A 21,578-nucleotide genomic window follows, 5' to 3' on the forward strand; every position below is an offset into this window, starting at 1 on the left:
TAATAAGCTCTTAAATTCAGTTCCATGCTAGATTAAAGAGCATATTTCTGATTCCTTAATGGGGACGATGCCCAACATCTGTGACTCCCCCATTTCAAAATGCCTATTTTATTAGTCATGTCATTGCTATTAGTTTAATGTATAACCTTTCTATTTATTAATCTAGGTATATATTTATGCACATCTTATTTCTTATTCTTGCTGACTCCTGTCTGGGAGCAAGCAGGACTATAGGATGGATTAGGAAACAAACAAACAAACAAACAAAAAACCAAGAAGAAGTGGTGGCAAATAAATTATGTACTGTTGCCAAAAAAATCTACATGGACTCATGTTTATTTATGATCATCAGGGCTTGAAGTATCTTTAGCTTTTTGGAAAGAAAAAAAATCTATACTGTTTATCATTCTTGATATCTGTAAAAAAAGGGAAAATAGAATTATGTTTCTGGTGTAATAGGACAATTTTGTTAACAAAGAATTATGATTGGGGTGCAGAGGCATGGGAGTAGCTATCAAGAGGTAGCACTTTCACAGAGACCAGAGCTGGCATAATGATGATTCATTTACATCTCCACTAAGGAGATACATGTGTATTTCTAAGTACAGTGGCCTTTTCTAAATGGCACTTCTACTCCTAAAATTAGACTACTAATATGATAATATATACTGTCATTTTCAGTCATATATATTGTCTCTGAAATAATGTGCAAAACACTATTATATCTGATTTTTTTACAATGGCGAGTGCTATATGGAATGAAAAAAATATTCAATTTAGCTACAACTAAAGGTTCATATATAATAAAATTTAATAAAATAAGTTATCATATACAAGAGACCTTATTTATCATTATAGTCTTATATTTGGTCTTATATATATTTGATATGTCAAACATAGATTATTTTGTGTGTCTTGGCGTGCCAATTGTGAACTCATGTGCAAAGGACCCTCTACAATTATTCAAATAATCTCTTTATGGGATCTCATAAATTATAATAATTAGCCTCTGGCTTGTGCAACTCTGGTACATGGTTGATCTATGAGCCACGGCGCAGTGGTTAGAGTATAGTACTGCAAACTACTTCTGCTGATTGCCAGCTGCCTGTAATTTGGCAGTTCAAACCTCACCATGCTCAAGGTTGACTCAGCCTTCCATCCTTCCGAGGTGGGTAAAATGAGAACCCAGATTGTTGGGGGCAATGTGACTCTGTAAACTGCTTAGAGAGGGCTGCAAAGCACTGTGAAGCTATATATAAGTCTAAGTGCTATTGCTATATACACTGTACATTCTGTATAATTAAATAAGTTATCTTGATACAAGGAATTCTTATGCCAGTGGTCTTACTTTTATTGTTCCTTTGAGTCAGTATTCATTCCTTGTGACTATTTGAACAAGTCCATGCAGCTTTCTTGCCAAGATTTTGGAAATGATTTGCCCTTGCCTGCTTCCTATGACACAGAGAGAGTGACTGGTATAAGGTCACCTAGTAGTTTCATGTCTAAGGTGGGACAAGAACTTGCAGTCTTCCAATATCTCACTTGGTATCCTAACCAGTACACCAAACTGACCTTGGTATGTTTTAGCCTTTCTAAGTATAATAGAATATTCCTGACTTCAAATTGTTGTTGTTTTTTTAACTTTCCTTTATTCCAGATCCAGAAACAAGGATGTGGAATTTCAGTCTTGAAGACTATGGCCATCTCAGTAAGTAATTAATCAGTTGGAATTCTATTTTGAAATCCTCTGAATTCAAAAGAGTTCAGCAGGAAATGTGGTTTTGGAAAGCCTATGAGACGATTAATATTATTTGCTTAATTAGTGGTGGAAATAGTTTATATTCATAAATTTATTCAAGGATACATACAAATACTTTTATCTGTAAAGGAGTTCTATTCAAAGAAACAGAACTATATTTCAAAGAAACAGAATCATAGTTTTGAAAAATGGATAGTTTAAAATGATTTCAACAGTTCCGTTTAACCAGTTGGAAATTTATCAGGCTTATTAAAAAAAAAAAAACCAGAGGTTATAGCTTAATATTTCAAAGAGGTGGCTCTGCAGTTTTGGAAAGTTTTAACTAGCTGTAAAATTTTATTTTTTTAAGTGCTATTCAAAACATAATGCTGAATTCAGAGGGGAGTAACTGATTGTGATACATTTTCTTAGCTTCCTCAGTCGGCGTTGGTGGGCATTGATAGTAATCTCAGACCAGTTCTGTTTTTCTTCTGCATTTGAAGAATGCTTTGATCCTTCTCTTTTCCATTCTTCCTGGGAGATGATGTTCTGATTATCTGTTTTGTCTTTCTTTTTCTCTTCTTTGAAATCTGCATTTTATCCCCAGTGGAAAGAGTAGAGCAATTTCCCTCCATCTCTTTGACATCCCTGGAAGGAATGGAGAAAATGACTGGGGGTGGAGAATCATCTTCTGCTGGTCAAAATTCTCAGCTAAAATCCCTCTTGAAGACATGTACCGGCTGGCAGAAACCATCAGCAACTCTCAAAGGAAGATGCGTTCTGATTTCCTATTCTCGCTTTGAAGTAGATATTGGCTATGCTGCCAACATCGTAGGAGTGTTCAAGCAAGTGAATTCCAGGATTTATGGTGATTGAGAAAGCTGTTACCTGAACTTGAGCAGTGCAGCAGTGGTTACTATATCTTGATTTAGTCTTTGCTTCTGATACTTAGAAAGCTGCTAGAATTAATTAAAACAGTATGAAAATTCTAGCGTAAGTTTGCATTTGTGATACTGGTTTTGAAGTCTGGTTATTTCTGATGTTTGTTCATTCCTATACTTACCCAGATTCTTTATTATGATCCTTGCAGATATGAAGACCAGAAAATGGAATTTCTTACTGGAGGATTACCTAAAACTAAGTAAGAAATGTTCTCTTCTTAGTTGTCCACATTATTGGAAATATTTGTTTTATTTTATTGATTAAAAAGACATATGTAGCCACCCATCTTATGTACCATAACTCTGGTCAGCTCACAAAACAGCTCACAAAATACACTTTTTAGCATTTGCCTCTAAAGTAGAGATAACTGACACAGTAATGCATTTTGTTGGAATTCACTGATTCTTTAGCTAAAAAAGATTGCTTACAGCTTTCACATGATGGCACTAGAAGCAATTACTATGATTGACAGGTTAATTTTTAAAAACTACTTTTTATAACATAGGAGTCCTGTGTAGGAAGACTTTGATGGGGATATTTTGACTAAATTTTATTCCAAAGACTTTCCAAAGTTTATTCTGCTTTATTCTTCAGTTCAGTTTGAAATGAGGCTGTGCATCACCTTGAAACATATGTCTTGAAAACAATGCAGTTGTCTGCCAAAGTTGACACATTTGCTAATGAGTCTTCTGCTTCTGTGTGGGCTGACTGGAAGCATACCACTGCAGAGGTTTGAGAGGTGATCTTCTAGAGTAGTCAAGCTGCTGAACTTGATAGAAATATACCAGCTATTGCTTTGGTGTGGAAAAGAACACAAGACACTGTTGAGGCTCTCCTTGTTTTCTTGAAAAGGTTATCTACCCAATTATTTCAAATTAGTTCAAATCCAATGCACACTTTGCTTTCACTGCTTTGTTTAAGTAAGGAACTGCATGAACACCATCCATTTAAGCAAGCAGTTTTCTTTGTGGCTAGGGATGTGAGTATGGAAAATTGGTTCGATAACTTTTGGTTGCTTCAATGCATTGTCTTGGATATGTTTCATCCTTTTACTATGAGTATTTCATTATATCTATATCTATATCTATATCTATATCTATATCTATATCTATATCTATATCTATATCTATCTATCTATCTATCTATCTATCTATCTATCTATCTATCTATCCATCCATCCATCCATCCATCCATCCATCCACTCTCTATCTCTTCCTCCCTCCCTCCATTCTGTCTCTATAATCAGCTATGCACATTTAGCTATTACCTAAATTGCTTCATTGTATTAAGATAAAAGATCATTTGGAACAAAAAATAAAGCATCTCCTGAATGAATCATTCCAGCTACTGAGACATTCTAATTTCCTCCACTTTTTCAAAGTAGTAAAAGGAGTATAATAGCTGCAGTTTGCCAGCATATAATTCTAATGTGTGGCTTTCTAAGCAGCATAACCCTATGGGGTCTCTGTTTCAGCAGAGACAGCCTATTTGTCTTGTTAGTATAGTATAGATCCATGATGGCGAACCTATGGCACGCAGTGCCCTGTCTGTGGGCACGCAAGCCATTGCCCACGTTCAGCTCCGCCATGCATGTGTGCACGCCTCCCGCTGGCCAGTTGGTCTTTGGGTCTCTGCCGCGCATGTGCGGGGGGGGCGGGGTGCATGCACAGGAGGCCGCACACATTGCATTTTGGGGGTTTGGACGTGCACACGCGCATTCACGCATGTGGACGCTTTGGGCACTTGGTCCGGAAAAGGTTAGCCATCACTGGTATAGATCAAAGCAAAGGAAGCATACTTAATGCTTAGCATATGTATCCTACAATTACTAATATAAATCTTTTCATATATTTATGTGATTTTGGAATAAAGGATTTTGTCTGGATAGTAGGTCTAATCTGGCTACTTTGGAGAAATAAACAGCCTGTAGTTTGCTGTCAGTACTAAAGCTCTTATGATGAACAAAGTGAGTACAGCTTTGAATTCCTGAGTAAATTGTCAGAATTACTTTTTACTTTCCAATTTCTGTATTTCAGGACTTTCATTTCTTTTTTCAAAAAAGATTTGAGAAATGTTCATTGGTTGAAAGACCTAAGACAATGCAGCAATATTTTCATTGTTTAAAAGTAAATTGCTAGAGTTAGGGCTTGACATAAAATAATGCTTGGATTTTGGTATCTTTCTGGAGAATTGTCTTTTCCTCTTTATTTGTAGCTGCCCTGCTGAAGTTAGGAATATTATTCATGAAATAATTTGAGGTGGTTTGGAATCCTTTCTTAATTGGATATTCACTTACACCTATACACTTACACTTTACAAACACACACACACACAGAGTTTCTAAGAATTGAGGTGAACAGGCATAATCTTTGTGTTGATTTTCTGTTCATAAATTATAACAGATTAAAGGTTGTTAGCTGACCAGAACTGATATATATAAAATGGGTGACTATAAGATTTTCTAAATCGGCCAATCTGTTCTGTCTATATTCTTTCCAGTGGAACTAGTAAAGAGCCTTCCGGATGTTCAGCTGAAACCACTACCCAAGCCAGTAATAATGGCCTTTGTGACACAGTTTGAGAAATCTCTCTCAAAAGCAGCAGATCCCTTGGAAGCAGACCTTGTAGGAGTGGATCCTAAACTTGTGACGAGCCTTCTGCCATTTCAGAGAGAAGGTGTAGAGTGAGTCAAGTCCTCAGTCCTCTTGAGAGAGCACAACCTTTGCTGGACATGTTGGCCCTGACAGACTTACAAGCAACAACCTTGCCTTTTTGTTTTATCTCCTACAGTTTTGCTATCTCCAGGGAAGGTCGTTTGCTCCTTGCAGATGACATGGGCTTAGGGAAAACTATCCAGGCAATCTGCATTGCTTCCTATTATCGAAAAGAGTGGCCCTTGCTGGTGATTGCTCCTTCTTCCGTGAGATATACATGGGCTGAGGTAATTTCTTTATCTGCAGAGCTTTGGTTATCAGCAGTGCTTAGCTTCTATATTCTGAAAGATGATGGGATTTTTTTTCACTAGCCTCAAATCTGATAAAACCATAGGAAAGTGCTATCCTTGAAGACTGTTCCTTTATTGCTGTTTAGTTTTTTGAAAAGGGCAGTAATTTTATTTTGGGCTTTTGGAATAGATGTCTGAAAAGTAAGGGGAAATTATTTCACCTTTTGGGTACATTTTAAGAGCAGCTCAAGGTTTTTTTTGGTTTAACCTTGGCCTTTCCATTCTTCATTTTGGACTTAGAAGAGTGACCTGAAAAATGTTACATGTTATAGTAGCTCTGGTGGCGCAGTGGTTAGAATGCAATATTGTAGGCTAACTTTGCCCACTGCCAGGAGTTCGATCCTGACCGGCTCAAGGTTGACTCAGCCTTCCATCCTTCCGAGGTCAGTAAAATGAGAACTCAGATTGTTGGGGGAAATATTCTGATTCTGTAAACCGCTCAGGGCAGTGGTGGGTTGCCCCCGGTTTGGACAGGTTCTGTAGAACCGGTAGTAAAACCGGCGGGCCCACCAACCCTGACGTCATCAGAACGCTTCTGCGCATGCACAGAAGAGCACGCGCACGCGGCCCTGTTGCAAACCGGTAGTAAAGGTAAGTAGAACCCACCCCTGGCTCAGGGCTGTAAAGCACTGTGAAACAGTACATAAATCTAAGTGCTAAGTTACATACCCCTGGCTTATAGTTTATTGTGTGTAAATAAGACCACTGTGACTTGTGCAACAAATCATGATTAAAACAAACTGTTGTTATGCAAACCATCCTTATCAGATTGAACATTTTGGATGGTATGCCTTATGGCAATGGGGGCACCTGCCACACCCTTTCAACCCTGATGCAGATTGGGCCATTTCTGTGAAAATGTCTGCATTGTAAGGCATTTTACAATGCGATATTTTAAGGAAATACATATTTCTAGATGGGTGGGAAAAACAAGAAACGAAGTCTCAAAACTAGCTTACCATCTGAAAAGTAATGGAATGTATTATTATTTTTAAATTTTGCTGCTTTCAATTCCGCATTTATATTTTGACTAGGTTCAGGTATTTTTTATTTATTTAATTTATTTATATAAGAAAATTTATGCTCACACTTGGTGACTCCAGGCAGCTTACAAAGATAAAAACCTAATAAAAAAACAATAAAAAGCAATGTTCACTGTATGATGTAAGGTAAATACACTTAAGAATTGCATAGCAATTTGTTGACTTAAAAGTGAGCTATATAAATTATAACAATTTTTTTTTTAAATTAGCTATAATTTTTAAGCTACTCAGATGGGGAAAAAATATATTTTCTTTGCCTTTATTTTCCCTCTATTTCTTTAGGCTTTCTATAGATGGCTTCCTTCTCTCAGCCCAGACACCATCAGAGTCATAGCAACAAGCAAAGACCAAGTCTCGGCAAAACCGATCAACATTGTCAGTTTTGATCTTCTTAGCAAGATTGAGAAGCAGCTCAAAACCACCTTCCAAGTTGTGATTGTTGTAAGTAGCCTCCAGGAGGTGACCTAATTTTGGTGGACTGTTACAGATAGAGGTGGGAAACCTGTTTCAGCATAATGGGAATAACATGCAGTTGCTTCCTATGCATAATTGGGATTTAAAACTTGTCTCAGCTGTCAGCCTGATAGGATAACTCACCTGCAACCTAATATTTGCATAGGATACATTAATGTTTGAGGTTAAGCTTCGTAATTGTAAATCACCATTTCAGGTAACGTAGTTGAACAATCGTGACAAACGGCTTAAATTTATTGCCGAAAAAATAACTGTAAACAACTCTTTTTGTATCTTTAGAAGTACAAAAAATTATCTCTAGTCCAGGGGTGTCAAACTGGCAGCCCATAGGCCAGATGCGTCACGAGCAGGCCACACCCACCCCAGCTCTGTGAAGGGAAAAAACTTCGTGATACATCATGTGACAGCATCGTGACGTAGGGAGTTTGACACCCGTGCTCCAGGCTACTATAGATAAAGGGTGACCATGAACTCTGTTCTTGTATTGTTAACCTTGCATGTTAGAAGTGCACATCGCAAAGATGTGCACAGGAATTATTCTGTCTTACAACCAAATCATGACTTCTTGGAAACTGACTGCCTTCCCTTGGTCAGTAGCTTCATGTTAATACAGAATAAATATAGGTAGCCCCCAATGGTAGTTGTGACTGGGAACTCCGTTGCTAAGCGACATGGTCATAAAGTGTGACATCACATGACCACACCAACTTATGGCGACAGTTACAGCAATCCCTGTTGCAGTCATTAATCTTGTATGGTTTATTAGGCACAACTTTACACGATCACTATTTGCAACTTCCCATTGGCCTCCCCATTGTCTTCACTTGTTGGAACCCACCAATGAACGTTATAAATAGTGATCACATGATCGCAGAACGCTGTGACCATCATTTCAGGATGGTTGCCAAGCGTTCAAATCATGATCATGTGTCTGTGGGGACCCTGCAACGGCTGCAACTTTGAGAACTGGCCTGTTCTGACCTAGGCTTCCTTAGAAAGTATACAGCTCAATCTTAGTCCCGGCAAACCTCTTTAATTCATACGGCTGTGAATTATTGTCATTCCCAGTCCGAAAGGTTTCTCAAACAGTCTTACAGGGGAGTGTTTACAACCACCCACCTTATCTCCCTTTGAATGCTGCCAGAGAACTACCATATTTTTCAGAGTATAGTATAAGACACACTTTTTTCCTCTCTAAAAGAGGCTGAAAATTTGGTTTTATACTCCAAATGTAGCTTTTTCGAAGCTTTTTTTCAGCCCTAACGAGGCACTAAAAAGTGAAGTGATCTCTGTGCTTTGCCTGCTTTTCTCATTGCTTCTCTCTCCAAAGATCAGTTGTGCTTTAGAAGCTGTTTTTTATCCCCAAGCAGGGGATAAAAAGCGCGCAAGCGCGCTGAAAACCAGCAAACTAATGTGCTGAAGCTGACCAGACTAAGGACGCTAGCCAGATGAATACCTGGTAGGCAGATTTTTTTTTCTTTTTCCTCCCCAAAAACTAAGCTGCATCTTATACTCAGGTGTGTCTTATACTCCGAAAAATATGGTAATTGCCACATGCAGGGCAAGGCCAAACTTAGCACAAAATCAAACAGAACTTTTCTGTCTTTTACTGACCAGATGAACTAATTGCTTCCTGCAAAAGCTCACGTCCTGTTCGCTTCTCTTTTATGTCTTATTGGAGGGGCCAATCATCTCCAAGCCTTACTCCCAAGTCAACCCTATTTTCTTAATTGTTCCTGTCTTCTAGCAGCTCTGCGCATGCGCGCACTGGGAACAAGCTCCTGCTATTCTTCTGCCTCGCTGATGTCAGACTCTGCAGGCAGCAAAGAACTACCAGATGGCCTTGGCCCCCTCTCTGCCTCCGACTCAGAACCCTTGTCCGAACCTTCCCCAGACTCCAGGACTGGCTCACGTTCCTCCCCAACCTCCTCATTGTCCGAATCTGCTTCCAGTTTTGCTGGCCGCTGGCAGGCCACAACATGGTCCTCTCCTCCTCCAGCTCTATTAATAACATTGAACAGTCAATGGATGAATGGTTGTTAACCAAGGACTACCTGTAATTAGGGCAACGTATGAATCTCTTATATAAACCAATATGGTTTAGTGGTTTTCCTGTTGACTCTCTTGCAGAGTTCTGAGTTTCTTTCACTGTGAAATAGCCCCCATGGAGGGTTCTGCTCTGCCATTTCTGTCTTCAATCCTCCCTCTGCTGGTGACTGTTATTAGCATAAACTTATCACTAATCAGGCTGGAGAAAGCAGCATCTTAGAGTTGAAGGGGGGCCTATTATTCTTTCTCTGCATGGCTGCTTACTTGCTGAAATGCAGACAAGATGAGTATACTTCCAGAGACATTTCCAATTTCCTCCTTGTCCTGAAGCCCCATCTCCTAACAGCACTCAGGAGAGAGTTCATTACCGAAAGGGAGCTCTCAAATGGTAGGTTATTATCTACCTGGTGAGCCTTTAACAGCAAACCAGTTGGTTCCTAATTAGATTTCCTCCTTTCTGATATTTCTCATTAACCCCTTCATTTGGAAAGGTTGGTATAGTAGAGGGACTGACAGTTATCTGCATATAAGATGAGATCTTGTGATAACAAAAGAATAGTAATCGTTTAGAATCATTTTTCTTCCACTTCCCTTGTATGCCTGGCTGCGATTGTTGATTGGAAAACACAGACTTGGGTGATTGTTATCAATAATTTACATTTCCAATAAATCACCTTGTGTTGTGTTGGTTTTTCATTCAGCATATTGCTAGGCATTGAGATTGATCTATTTCTGGGCTCAAAACACACAGCGCATAAAATACTTCAGAACTATTTATTCAAAACCAGGCCCCAAAGCAGTTTTCCTACTGTTCAAAATTTATTGTGTTTCCATTTCTCCAATTTCAGGATGAATCCCATTTTCTTAAGAATGGTAAAACAGCTCGATGTCGGACTGCAATGCCTCTGTTAAAGGTGAGTATACGAATTGTGAATGTAGAGACTGTTAGGCCCTGTGTGTTCAGAAGCCTGGTGTGTGTACATGTACTGGTTAGAAAGTTATAGATATTAAAGAGCAACATTACAGAGGCAACTCAAGGGTTAGAGTTTAAACATCCCCCTGAAGAATATACTGAAATGGCCTTGACTCTAAAGCTTTACCTCATCATACTTTCTCCCTGTTAACTAATGTAAGTAGGAGAGCAGATTTGCTGGCATTGGATTGTATCTCATTTAGATGAAAAAGAAAAAAGATTTAATTATCAAATTCTGAGATATGGAAAGCAATTTTAGATACTGAAAAATTCTTGGACAAACAGTCAATCATCAAGCTATGTTTTAAACAAAATTATCTTGAATAATAATGATCCATCAGTGTTGGTTATCTTAGTCACTAACAAAGCTATCCCTTTTTATCTGGATTTTGAATCTAAGGTGGGTTGGATTTGGCTATTTGCAAAGGAGCCTACTCAGAGCTTTTAGTCTAGATTGAAATGTTTTTTTTTTTATTTCCCAGGAGGAAAAAGTGCCAAGAAAATGGCATAGTTGTTTCTACGTAGTCACCAGAAATTAAATTTGACTTGAGAGGATCTTTATCTTTTCCTTTTTATTTTCTATAAATATTGATATGCTAATATTCACAAAGTTATTATTCACCAATTAAAATGAAAACACCAAGTTCCTCTTCCAGGACTATTTAACATGGGCCTTGTAAGTATTAAAAGTAATGTGAAAATGATGACATGTAATCAAAACCTGATTAAAAAGCAAGGTTGAAGTTTCAAATTGAAACTGTTGAAGAGCAGATATGAAAATTGCATTGGGGAAAGGAAAATTGGCACGATTGTAACATTAAAAGTTTATCTTAACTTCAGGATCAGTTACACATTGATAGCTTCTTAAGATAAAGTGGTATTTTTTACCATCCAATTTAAATATAATTTGCTAAGGAAAGGGCTTTTGAGCAGTGATATATAGACACTTCAAATAGACCCATGTATAAAACATGGGCCCAAAGTCTAAAATTCCATAAGTTTCAAAAGCAATTATGAAGAGAAATATTCTTGGTATATCCACTGTAGATTTCTCAATCATCCATGATAAAGTATTGATGCTCCCTTGCTAAAGATTTAGGCAGATATATGAAAGTTATGAATGTATAATACAGTCTCCTGAGTTGGTTTCATATCCCAAATTGGAATACGAATCACAAACAGTTGGAATTGGACAGGATCCAAATTGAATAAAATAAATAAATGCACTCTCATCATTGAAAATACAACTTGCACAATTTGGGCTGCCAACAGCCCAAATGCTCTAAAGTGCACATCTAGGCCATGCATAGATTATCTACCTATTTTTCCATCTTTAAAACAGTTACTACTGTATCAAAAGTAATTATGTAGCTTCTAGATCATCTAGATCAGGGGTGTCAAACCCTCATTGTCACTGCATCGTCACATGATGTATCGGGACTTTTCCCCCCTTTGCTAAACCAGGTGGGGGCGGAGCCAGCACGTGACGCATGCAGCCCGCGGGCCGTGAGTTTGACACCCCTAATCTAGATTCAGAGTTTATCTCCTCTACTTCTGTATCCTGTTTTATTTTATTTATTTCAAGACTTACAGTATATGGCCTCCCAATTCACAAAAAACCAACTCTTGGTAGCATACAACAATAAAAACCAATTATAGTATCCCAACAACAACAACAAAACATACTGGGGGAGGGAGCAATATGCACCAGGATATGATATCATTCATCCTTATCACTTTTAATGGCAATTTACAACAGGATATCCAAAATAATTTTTTTTGTGTTCAACCTTTCTATAACTGACTTTTCCTGTAGTGTGTTAAAGTTGCTTTGTTACGTAGAGGAATTGACTGATTGCCCTTTGTTCATAATTAAAATCAATCCTAACAAATACACCTACTCAAGTTTCTTCTCTAGATGCAGTGATCCTTCTTGGATGTAATCTGTTTAATGACATATCTAAAGCCAATGTATTGACTTCCTCCTTTGTTCCTGGGAGAAAGTACAAAATAGACTAGAGGAATATAGTATTCTATTGCATTGATACCCAGAGGTGGTAGAAGTTCTGAAATTCTTAATCTGTAATCATTTATCATTGAGCTATAATCATGTGGCTTGAATTATCTAGACAATGGTGATGAGTATGGAATGTCAGTTTAATGAATTACAAGTCTCAAAATTTTCAATGGCAAACAATGAATGAAATTTGTATGAAGATGCAGATTAATGAAACATTAAGTTTTATTTTTAATGCTGTAATGCCATATTATGCAACTTTCCAGTGTATAATGACTTAACATCCATCCACTGAAATACAGGAAACAATGGGTACTGAATTAGTTCTCCGCATGTGTAATGGCAATGGCTTTGGAAAATATAAACCCTGTATGCTATGTAATTATAGAAAGAGTGTTATTATGGCTTCTGAAAGTGTTTTACAGCATTGGTTTACCTCTGAAAGTACTGTAAAAGCTACTGTGAATCTGGTTTTTTTGTGTGTGTGGGCTTCAAGAAGTATTCTTTACAAGTCTGGAAACCTGAGAACTTAATGCTCAGTTTTATCTATCAGAATACCACTCGCTGTTATTGGATAATTAGGGCTTTAATATTTTTAAGGACAGATTCTGTCAGATTTTTTTTTTAAGCCAATGTATTCATCTATTCCTCATGGCTTTCTTTTTTCTTACCTACAGTTAAGTGCTCACTCATATACTTTTATATATTCTCAACACTCTTTATTCTGTTTAAAGTTGGAATATATGTTGCTGTCGAAAATCAAATGATAGCTATTTTTGTATCTGTTCAGTTTCAGGTTGAATTTGGATGCTTTGTGATAATGATGGGACGCACAATAATAGATTTTGGATTCTAACCTTGGGCTTCTTTCAGAGTTAACACTGTAGCTTTGCATCTATTTTCTTTTTATGACAGGAATGAAAACCAGATCCAGTCTCCCAATTAGTCTTTCTTTAAAGAAGAGTTTCTGTATTAAAATCGTTATCAGCTGTTTCTATGTGTCAGTTAGAACACCCTTGACTTTAAATGTCAAGCAGCTGATTAAGGCAGGAGAGATTGGCATCTGGAAGATGGCTGTAATTGTAGCTCCAGTACAATATGGATTTGAATAATCACCATGGTGCAAAGCACAGCAAATAGCATAGTAACCACAGGCTATGGATTTTTTTAAAAAAAACCCAGTAAATCACTGCACAGAGATAGGGCACTCTTGCACCTTCAGTGGTTTTACTTTTTAAAATGTTCTTTGTATGCTCTTCATTTAGTCCTTTCACTGTAGGTTGTTGGATAAGTTATGTGAAAATAAGATATTCTAGAATTTATGCAGTCTCTTACCACTAATATTATAGCCAACCTATTTGCAAAAGAGGTTCAAAAATAAAAGTTCTATCCATTTCCTATATTTAATTTTTGCTGTCGATTTATGTAGCTTAAAATTTCCCCTGAGTTCTTCTTTCAGTGCAATATATGCCATCACCTGCTGGCAGCGGCTGCCTTATTTCAATATAAATGAGATAAGCAATGAGGAACTTTGTAAGTGCTTTGGACTTCAGTTACCAGCATTTGTGATTAGCCTGGTTACAGGAGAGAGTTACAAACTAAGATACCAAAAAGTTACCATGTTGTTTCCCCCTCCCTAGGACAAGTAGATCAGGTTTTTTATATATATAGGTAATCTTTTATATATAGGTAGTCTTATATATAGTGACTACAATTGGGACCAGCAGCTCTGTCATTAAGCAGGTGGAAAATCACTAGATGGAAAATCACATGACCATAGCTGCATTTTCCTTTTCTCTACTTCCTAGCTCCTTGGAATGTTTTTATCTAGCTCTGGGATAATTAGTAATTAATTCTATTTACATTCATTGGAGAGGAAGGGATTATAAGAAAGTAAACAAACTCATAGTGGGGAATACACATCGAAAGTAATGCAGTAGCAGCGACAGCCTTGAGCACACTATAACAATTGATGTACTCCCCGTGTGCCTCTTACTTTTTTGTAAACCCTTCCTCTTCACTCTGCAAAGGGAGGGAGGGAGGAGAAAATAGCTCAGGCACAGGACAACACATACTGGCTGTAATGGTGAGCCCTTGACTGAGGCATGTGAAGATCATGTAAATTATAAATTTATTTTTTCAGCATCACCATGACTTTGAATGATTATTGAACAAGGTAAGTTGAGGGCTACCTGTACACAGAAATGACAATATTCAAAAACCAGAGGAAGACCATTTCCATTTTCTTGCATACGACTTTTGTTGATCAGATAAGTGCCCCTTTTCATCAGAAACGTTCCAAAGGGAAGCTCCTATATGAAATGGCTGGACTAAGAATAACACTAATCAATTGGGGTTCCCTTTATTTAACTGAAATCAAGCATCAGCTAACAGGAAAAAAAATGCTGTTAAGGTACTCTGTTTTGACTGCTGTCTATCATGTTATTTGAATGTTCAAAGTACGATGCTACCAAGAGACTTAAAACTGTTGTTTTGCACAAATTGCTTCCATATCTGAGTAAGATTGCCTTGCCTACGGCTGGCTACCTGTTGAATTGTCAGTAGAGGTGAGGTTAAAGCAAGTTGGCACCTAAGTCCACCATTTCTGGCCAAGAAAGTTTTTCCTCCTCATTGCTTGGTATAATTCACTTTTGTGACATCATTCCCATGCAGGCTGCCAAACGAGTAATCTTATTATCAGGAACCCCTGCCATGTCTCGTCCCGCCGAACTGTACACGCAGATTGCAATGGTCCAGCCAACCTTCTTCCCTCAGTTCCATGACTTTGGGGTCCGCTACTGTGATGCTAAACAGGTAATCTAGGTATACTTGTATGTCTGCCAGAAAAAAGGCTATTTGGAAATAATAAACTATCATGCTGGAAAGCATTTCATGCTCTATAAAGATTTAGCAGATTTGGTTTGCAGATTCCTTTCTGTAGAGAGAATCACTTTTTACAGCACCAACTGACTAGAATGCATGCACCAATAATTGTCTTGCTTTAACAAAAAAATAAATAAAAATGAAGCCCTTAATGGAAATGAAATTGAGTCCTCTTGAGCAAATGATAAAAGCTGAGAAGCCTTAGGAGAATCTGATCTTCTGTTGCCATGGTCGTACATCTTGTCTGTGAACTTTAATGTTAAATTCTTTGTCCAGAATCTTCTTTTTATCCAGAATGACTCTTTCATAGCATTTGTGTTGTAAAATGCCACAAGTTTTTCCAAAGTTCTTTGTCCATTCATATTCATATAAAGATTTATTTGTTTACCCTACAGAAAAGTTTCATTCCAAAATTAACTGTAACGACTTCCTATGTAATTTATAGACATGTAAGGCATGGTTCACAGAATTATTAGCTAGGATTTCCTAGTTATTGTTTGTTGATCAAATGTAGCAGCCTTGTTTATACATAATGTGATGTATTTGATAGGTTATGTCTATGTGTAACCCACAGCATGGAATGAGCAAAGTAGAAAAAGAATCTATTGTAACCGTGCCTCTTATCTTTCTGAAATAGGACCAAAAATTAAGAAGGATTTACAATGAGTGCTCAGTGCAGCTAATTTGCTCCCCTAGTTTTCTGCAACATCAGAATTCATTGATTTAACCCTCTTTCTCCAGGCATGGAAATGTTTGTGGTTATATTAGCCTATATTAGCAAAAAGATAAGTGAATTGCATACCCTGAATAGATGAGGGTATATTGTTATTGAGTTTTTAGTTAAATTTCAAGCGCAGTTATAAGGGGTAGTGTTTTAAGGATATTGGGATCTAGACGTTATGTCAACATCCATAAATACATTCATAGAAGAGAGCCAGTTTGGTGTAGTGGTGAAGGTGCTGGCCTAGAAACCTGGGGACTGAGAGTTCTAGACCTGCCTTATGCATGAAAACCAGCTGTGTGACTTTGGGCCAGTCATTTTCTCAGCCCAACTCACCTCATAGGATTATTGATGTAAGGAAACTAGGAAACAGGAATATTAGGTATGCTTCCCTCCTTCAGTTATATATTAAAAAGACAGCAATAGTAACAGCAATAGCACTTAGACTTACATACGACTTCACAGTGCTTTTCAGCCATCTCTAAGCATTTTACAGAATCACCCTATTGCCCCCAACCATCTGGCTCCTCATTTTACTGACCTCAGAAGAAAGGATGGCTGAGTCAATCTTGAGTCAGTGAGATTCGAACTGCCAAACTGCTGGCAGTCAGCAGAATTAGCCTGCAATACTGCATTCTAACCACTGTGCCACCATGGCTCTTATAAATAATATAAATAGTTTATATTTATAGATTGGTCTAATGGTTAAGGCACCAGGCTAGAAACCAAAAGACTGGGACTTCTAGCTCTGCCTTAGGCATGAAAACTAACTGGGTGACTTTGGACCAATCACACTCTCTCAGCCCAGCCCACCCTACCCCACCACACCAGTTTATTGTGAGGAAAAGTTGATGAGGAAGGAGTATTAAGTATGTCCACCTTTCTTATTTATAAAAATAAGAAAGGTGGAATAAAAATGTAATAAATAAGCAAACAAACAAAATGCATGCTTCCCAGAATGGACCTGCCATTAGTTAGTGTGAGGTGTGAGTGAAAAAGACATTTCTAGAATAGAAAAAGAAAGCACTCTGTGACAGGGATGGACCAGGTTTGTACTTGTGAAATCTTTACTAGCACCCAATTCTATCACCCATCATCAAGTGTAACTACAGTTTCATTGGGGTATTGGGTACCTTTTAAGCTCTGTGACCTGTATCTGATCCTAGTTGAACTGTTCCTCCTTCATTCTCCTCACCTATTTGTTTTAAGTAAGAAGCTTTTTTGTTGCTGGTTGTAAAGAGCCAGTAATTCCATTATACTTATCCAATGAATTAGACTTGCCAACAGGACTACAAAGAGACTGATATCCTTAGAATGCTATAAAGGACAAATGAGTACTGAAGATCTCCTTACAATTCAAATGCAAGTCCTTACAATAGGGAAAGGGGGAGAGAGTGTATATAATTTTTATTAGAAGTTTTAAACTAGAAGATAAAAACTAACACAAACTAATATAAAGAAGAAAAAATACAAAAAAAGAAAAGTTGAAGAAAAATAAGAAAGAAAAAAGTATAAAGAAGTGGCTTCTGATATTCTTCACAACAGTTATAGATCAAATGTATTTTGATCTTTCTCTAAATTTACATCATATTGCTCTTCTTTATATAATCTATCCTAATAATCAAACCCATAAATCATAAAAAAAAATTTTTTTTTCATTTTTATGCAAAGGGTCCATATGAGGCTGAGATGGGTGTTTTAAAATGTTTATTGTGCTGATGTGGGAAAGACTCTGCACTGCAACTCAAATTAATGTCCTGCGTGAATTTCAGCGGCCCTGGGGATGGGATTATTCTGGATCTTCCAACCTTGGGGAACTGAAGCTCCTGTTAGAAGAAACTATCATGATCCGTCGCTTGAAATCTGATGTGCTTTCTCAGCTTCCTGCAAAGCAACGCAAAATGGTAGTGGTAACCCCTGAAGGCATTAATACAAGAACCAAGGCCGAGTTGACAGCAGCTGCAAAAGAAATGGCAAAGGGTTTTAAAAGTGTAAGTCGAAAATATTGGTCTAGAATAAGGCTGCATTTAATTAGAATGCTAAAATAACCGTTTGAAAGTGCAAAACATGATTCCTTTATCTTCTAAATGAATTTCTGCTTGCTAACTGTAATTGTAATTTATTTTTTTTCAAATTCTAGAATCTAGAATTCTAGAATCTCCACATCTCAGAATGGTACTAACCCATGAAGAAAAGACATATCCACTGAGTTTCTAAAGCGGAGTGCTTTAAAACCAAACAAATCTACTCTGTGCTTTCTCTGTGGTATATTTAAAAGCTCAAATCATAGTACTGATTCATAATGAAGGTTAGCATAGGGCAGTGATGGGTAACATTTTTGCCATCGCCAGGAGGGGGGGGCAGGGGAGGGTCACACACGCGTGTGCCCACACCAATAATTCTATGCGCCCTGCCCTGCGCGCGCAACCCCCCCTTCCCCCCTGCTCCTGGCACGCGATGGCCACCTGGCACCCATTGTTCTTTCTTACCTGGTTCCAGATCCTCTCTATTTATCTGGGAAGGACGAAAACAGCCTTTCTCACTCCCTCGGAGGCCCTCCAAAGGCCTGAAACTGCCCATTTCCCAACTCCCGGTGGGACATGTTTTTTGCTGTGCCCAGCCTCTCTAGGAGTCTGGAGGCTGGGGACAGCAAAAAAGTCATTTCCTGTCCCACCGGGAGTTGGGAAATGGGCCGTTTCAGGCCTTTGGAGGGCCTCTGAGGGAGTGGGAAAGGCTGTTTTCGCCCTTCCCAGATAAATAGAGAGGATCTGGAACCAGGTAAGAAAGAAAAACCTCCTCCCCCCAGCACTCCGGAGGCAGGAAACAGCCTGTTTCCCTACTTCTGGTGGGCCCAGAAGGCCCAAAAATCATCTGGCCGGCGCGCGCATGTACGCCAGAGCTCAGCTGGCGTGCCCACTGATATGGCTATGCATGCCACCTGTGGCACGCATGCCATAGGTTCGCCATCACGGGCATAGGGTTTGGCATGATATGCTTGTGTTTGTCAGGTGAGAGGAGTGGCTCTGTTTGAATAGGTTTGTTACAGGGGTGAAATGCTCCCGGTTCGGACCAGATCGCCCAATCTGATAGCTATGGAGGCAGGTGGTTCGGGGACCGGTAGCAAAAATCCCTGCCCTCCCCCATGCCCAGCTGAGCCGCGCGATCATCAGAGGCTTTTTTTCTTTTAAATGCCTCTGATGATCCAAGCTCTGATGATCCCAGCTGAGTTGCCTGATCATCAGAGGGTTTTTTAAAAACCCTCTGCCGATCAAGCAGCTCAGCTGGGATCGTTTTGAAAGCATTTTTTTTTAAAGCATTTTTTTACAACCTCTTCGCTGAAGAGGTTGTAGAAAAAATGGTTTTAAAAGTAAAAAAAAATGGCCATGCTCACCCAGTCACATTACCCCCCCCCCCACCAAGCCACGCCCACAGAACCGGTAGTAACAAATTTTAGATTTCACCACTGGTTTGTTATGAGGCAAGATCACTAATTATGCAAGTTTTAATGAAGATTTGCCCATTTGGCAGATTGGAGAAGAGAGAGGTGACTTCGGTTAAGCTTTGCCATCATTTGAGAGGCAACTACCAGAAGTTAAAATTCATGGTTGGAAAATCTTAAACCAGGCCCACTTTGCATGTTATGCATTGAATGTATCTTCAAATGGATCTAGGGCAAAAACACACAGATGGGGAGGAGGGCACTTAAGAAACTTAAATAATGAAATGTTGCATGTGCTCCATGTGCTTGGTCACCACTACTTTAGAATAGAAGAAAATCAAAGCATTTCATAAACAGTCAAAGAAGGATTTCTTTTCCTATTAGAGTTATTTAATGTTCCTAGGATTTCTTTGGTGCTTTAATCAAAGCCTTATGATTTCTAAAAAATTTTTGAGTTGCAAAACTGATAAATAATACATAGATGTTGTGAAATCCACTGATATTCATTTTGTTGAAACTGTGATAAATTATAGAACTATGGCTATAGAAATATGCTACGTTGATAAATTTATTTCAAATACTATATACATTTTGATACATTATACGTGTATCATTAGCCATGGGATATATACTTTATATATATTATGTATATACCCTGTTTTCCCCAAAATAAGACATCCCCTGATAATAAGCCCAATCGGGCTTTTGAGCGCATGGCAATAAAGCCAAGCGCTTATTTCAGGGTTCAAAATAATATAAGACAGGGTCTTATTTTCGGGGAAACACGGTATATATAAGTTATATATTAGACATGAGATAGACATTAGCCATAGGAAAAAAAGGAAATTACTAAGAGACTTCCAAACAGATCGCTGCTTCACCTTATGGTAGCTTCCCATTCCTAGTGACTAAGAAATTAGTTGCCCACAGTCTCTTTGATAGTGAGATAGGCAGCATATAAATTTAACAAATAAATAAATTGGTGCCAAGTGTTTTCAGAATTTCACAGTTGTCAAATTTAGCAAATACTGCTAGTTTAGGGGCAAAAAAAAAAGGGGGTTTATAAATTTCTGAAAACTGTTCCTTTTGGTTCTTGGTTTAATGAAACTAGTTTTTAGCATCATTCTTAATCCTAATTCACCTAAAAGTGAAAACCAAAAGGAGGATAGGTCAGAGTAGTAATTAATTTGCATTGGGTTGAATATGCAATTCAGAGGTTATAGGATTAAAAAAAAATGGTACTTCAAAAAAGTTGTTGTGAATCTTTCTTACCCTCTGAGTTTGCAGGTATCACTAATGAGTTTTTCAAATAACTTTTTCAGAAGCAAGAACAGAAGGAAGCACTCATTATCTTCTACAACAAGACTTCAGAAGCCAAAATTCACTGTATCCTGTAAGTTGCTTTTTTTGGCTTGTAGTGCAGTTAATTATCAGATCAATCCTGGCTATAATGAAAAAATGCAAGATAACCTTGATTTGCGGGGATCCTAGAGAAATATCTGTTAAAAGACTTAAAAATTACAATGGAAATATCTGTAGTGAGACAGTCTAATGAATTTTGTTAAGAGTTGTGCTCAATGATACAAACACCAATTGTTCCCATTATTTTTATTTAACATTAATCGTTTTGATCAAGCAAATTTGTATGTGAAGATGGCAAACAGGAAGATGAACTGCCAATCAACTGAAGTAACTGTTTCCTTACCTTAGAGCAGGGGTGTCAAATTCGTGGCCCACAGGCCTGAGGCATTACTCCTAATACATCATGTGATGACAATGTGTTGTCATCAGTTTGACACCCCTATCTTAGAGCAAAAGGTGCTCTGCCTTTCTTTGCTTAGCTTATACCTAATAGGCTTTGAATCCTTCAGGCTATGAATTTGGGAAATGGCATAAGAAGAGATGCTAACTGTTACAGGAAGTCATATACAATATATAGGAAGCATTATAGAAGTCATAATAGAGTAACGTGTGAGGCCAGGTCCCAGCAGCACCCAGACCTCTCTTTGTGAAGGAATTTTTCTGTATGTATCCTCAAGAACTGCTAACAGTAAGATGTCAAACTGTTGGTATAAATGTCTTTTGGTATTTCTGAAAGGTAAATTCCTCAAGGTATCCTAAAACAGATCTGATTTTCCTGTGCATTCTTTATTGAAATGTGACCAAGTTCCATGTGAAATCCAAAAGCCTTTGCTTAAATTTTGCCTGCTCATGACTTCAAGGCCAGCAACACGTGGAGATAGTATCTACAGTATTGTAGTTGCTTCAGGGGTTGGTTTTTATTTTTTGGAAGAT

General features: G+C 38.0%; 1 protein-coding gene across 1 annotated transcript in view; it reads left to right on the plus strand.

Moving 5' to 3' along the window:
- Positions 1 to 21,578, plus strand: part of SMARCAL1 (SNF2 related chromatin remodeling annealing helicase 1) — a 33,468-nt gene that overhangs the window by 4,187 nt on the left and 7,703 nt on the right. The window contains exons 3-12 of the mRNA XM_070957116.1: positions 1,658 to 1,708; positions 2,346 to 2,606; positions 2,829 to 2,879; positions 5,180 to 5,363; positions 5,471 to 5,621; positions 7,010 to 7,168; positions 10,099 to 10,164; positions 14,914 to 15,054; positions 17,617 to 17,835; positions 20,606 to 20,676. Coding sequence (XP_070813217.1) covers positions 1,658 to 1,708; positions 2,346 to 2,606; positions 2,829 to 2,879; positions 5,180 to 5,363; positions 5,471 to 5,621; positions 7,010 to 7,168; positions 10,099 to 10,164; positions 14,914 to 15,054; positions 17,617 to 17,835; positions 20,606 to 20,676 — 1,354 coding nt within the window. The remainder of the gene's footprint in view (positions 1 to 1,657; positions 1,709 to 2,345; positions 2,607 to 2,828; positions 2,880 to 5,179; positions 5,364 to 5,470; positions 5,622 to 7,009; positions 7,169 to 10,098; positions 10,165 to 14,913; positions 15,055 to 17,616; positions 17,836 to 20,605; positions 20,677 to 21,578) is intronic.

This window comes from Pituophis catenifer, unplaced genomic scaffold, assembly GCF_029215685.1.
Source record: "Pituophis catenifer annectens isolate HBS135680 unplaced genomic scaffold, rPitCat1.0.hap2 SCAF_1, whole genome shotgun sequence".
In the NCBI taxonomy this organism is placed as follows: domain Eukaryota; kingdom Metazoa; phylum Chordata; class Lepidosauria; order Squamata; family Colubridae; genus Pituophis; species Pituophis catenifer.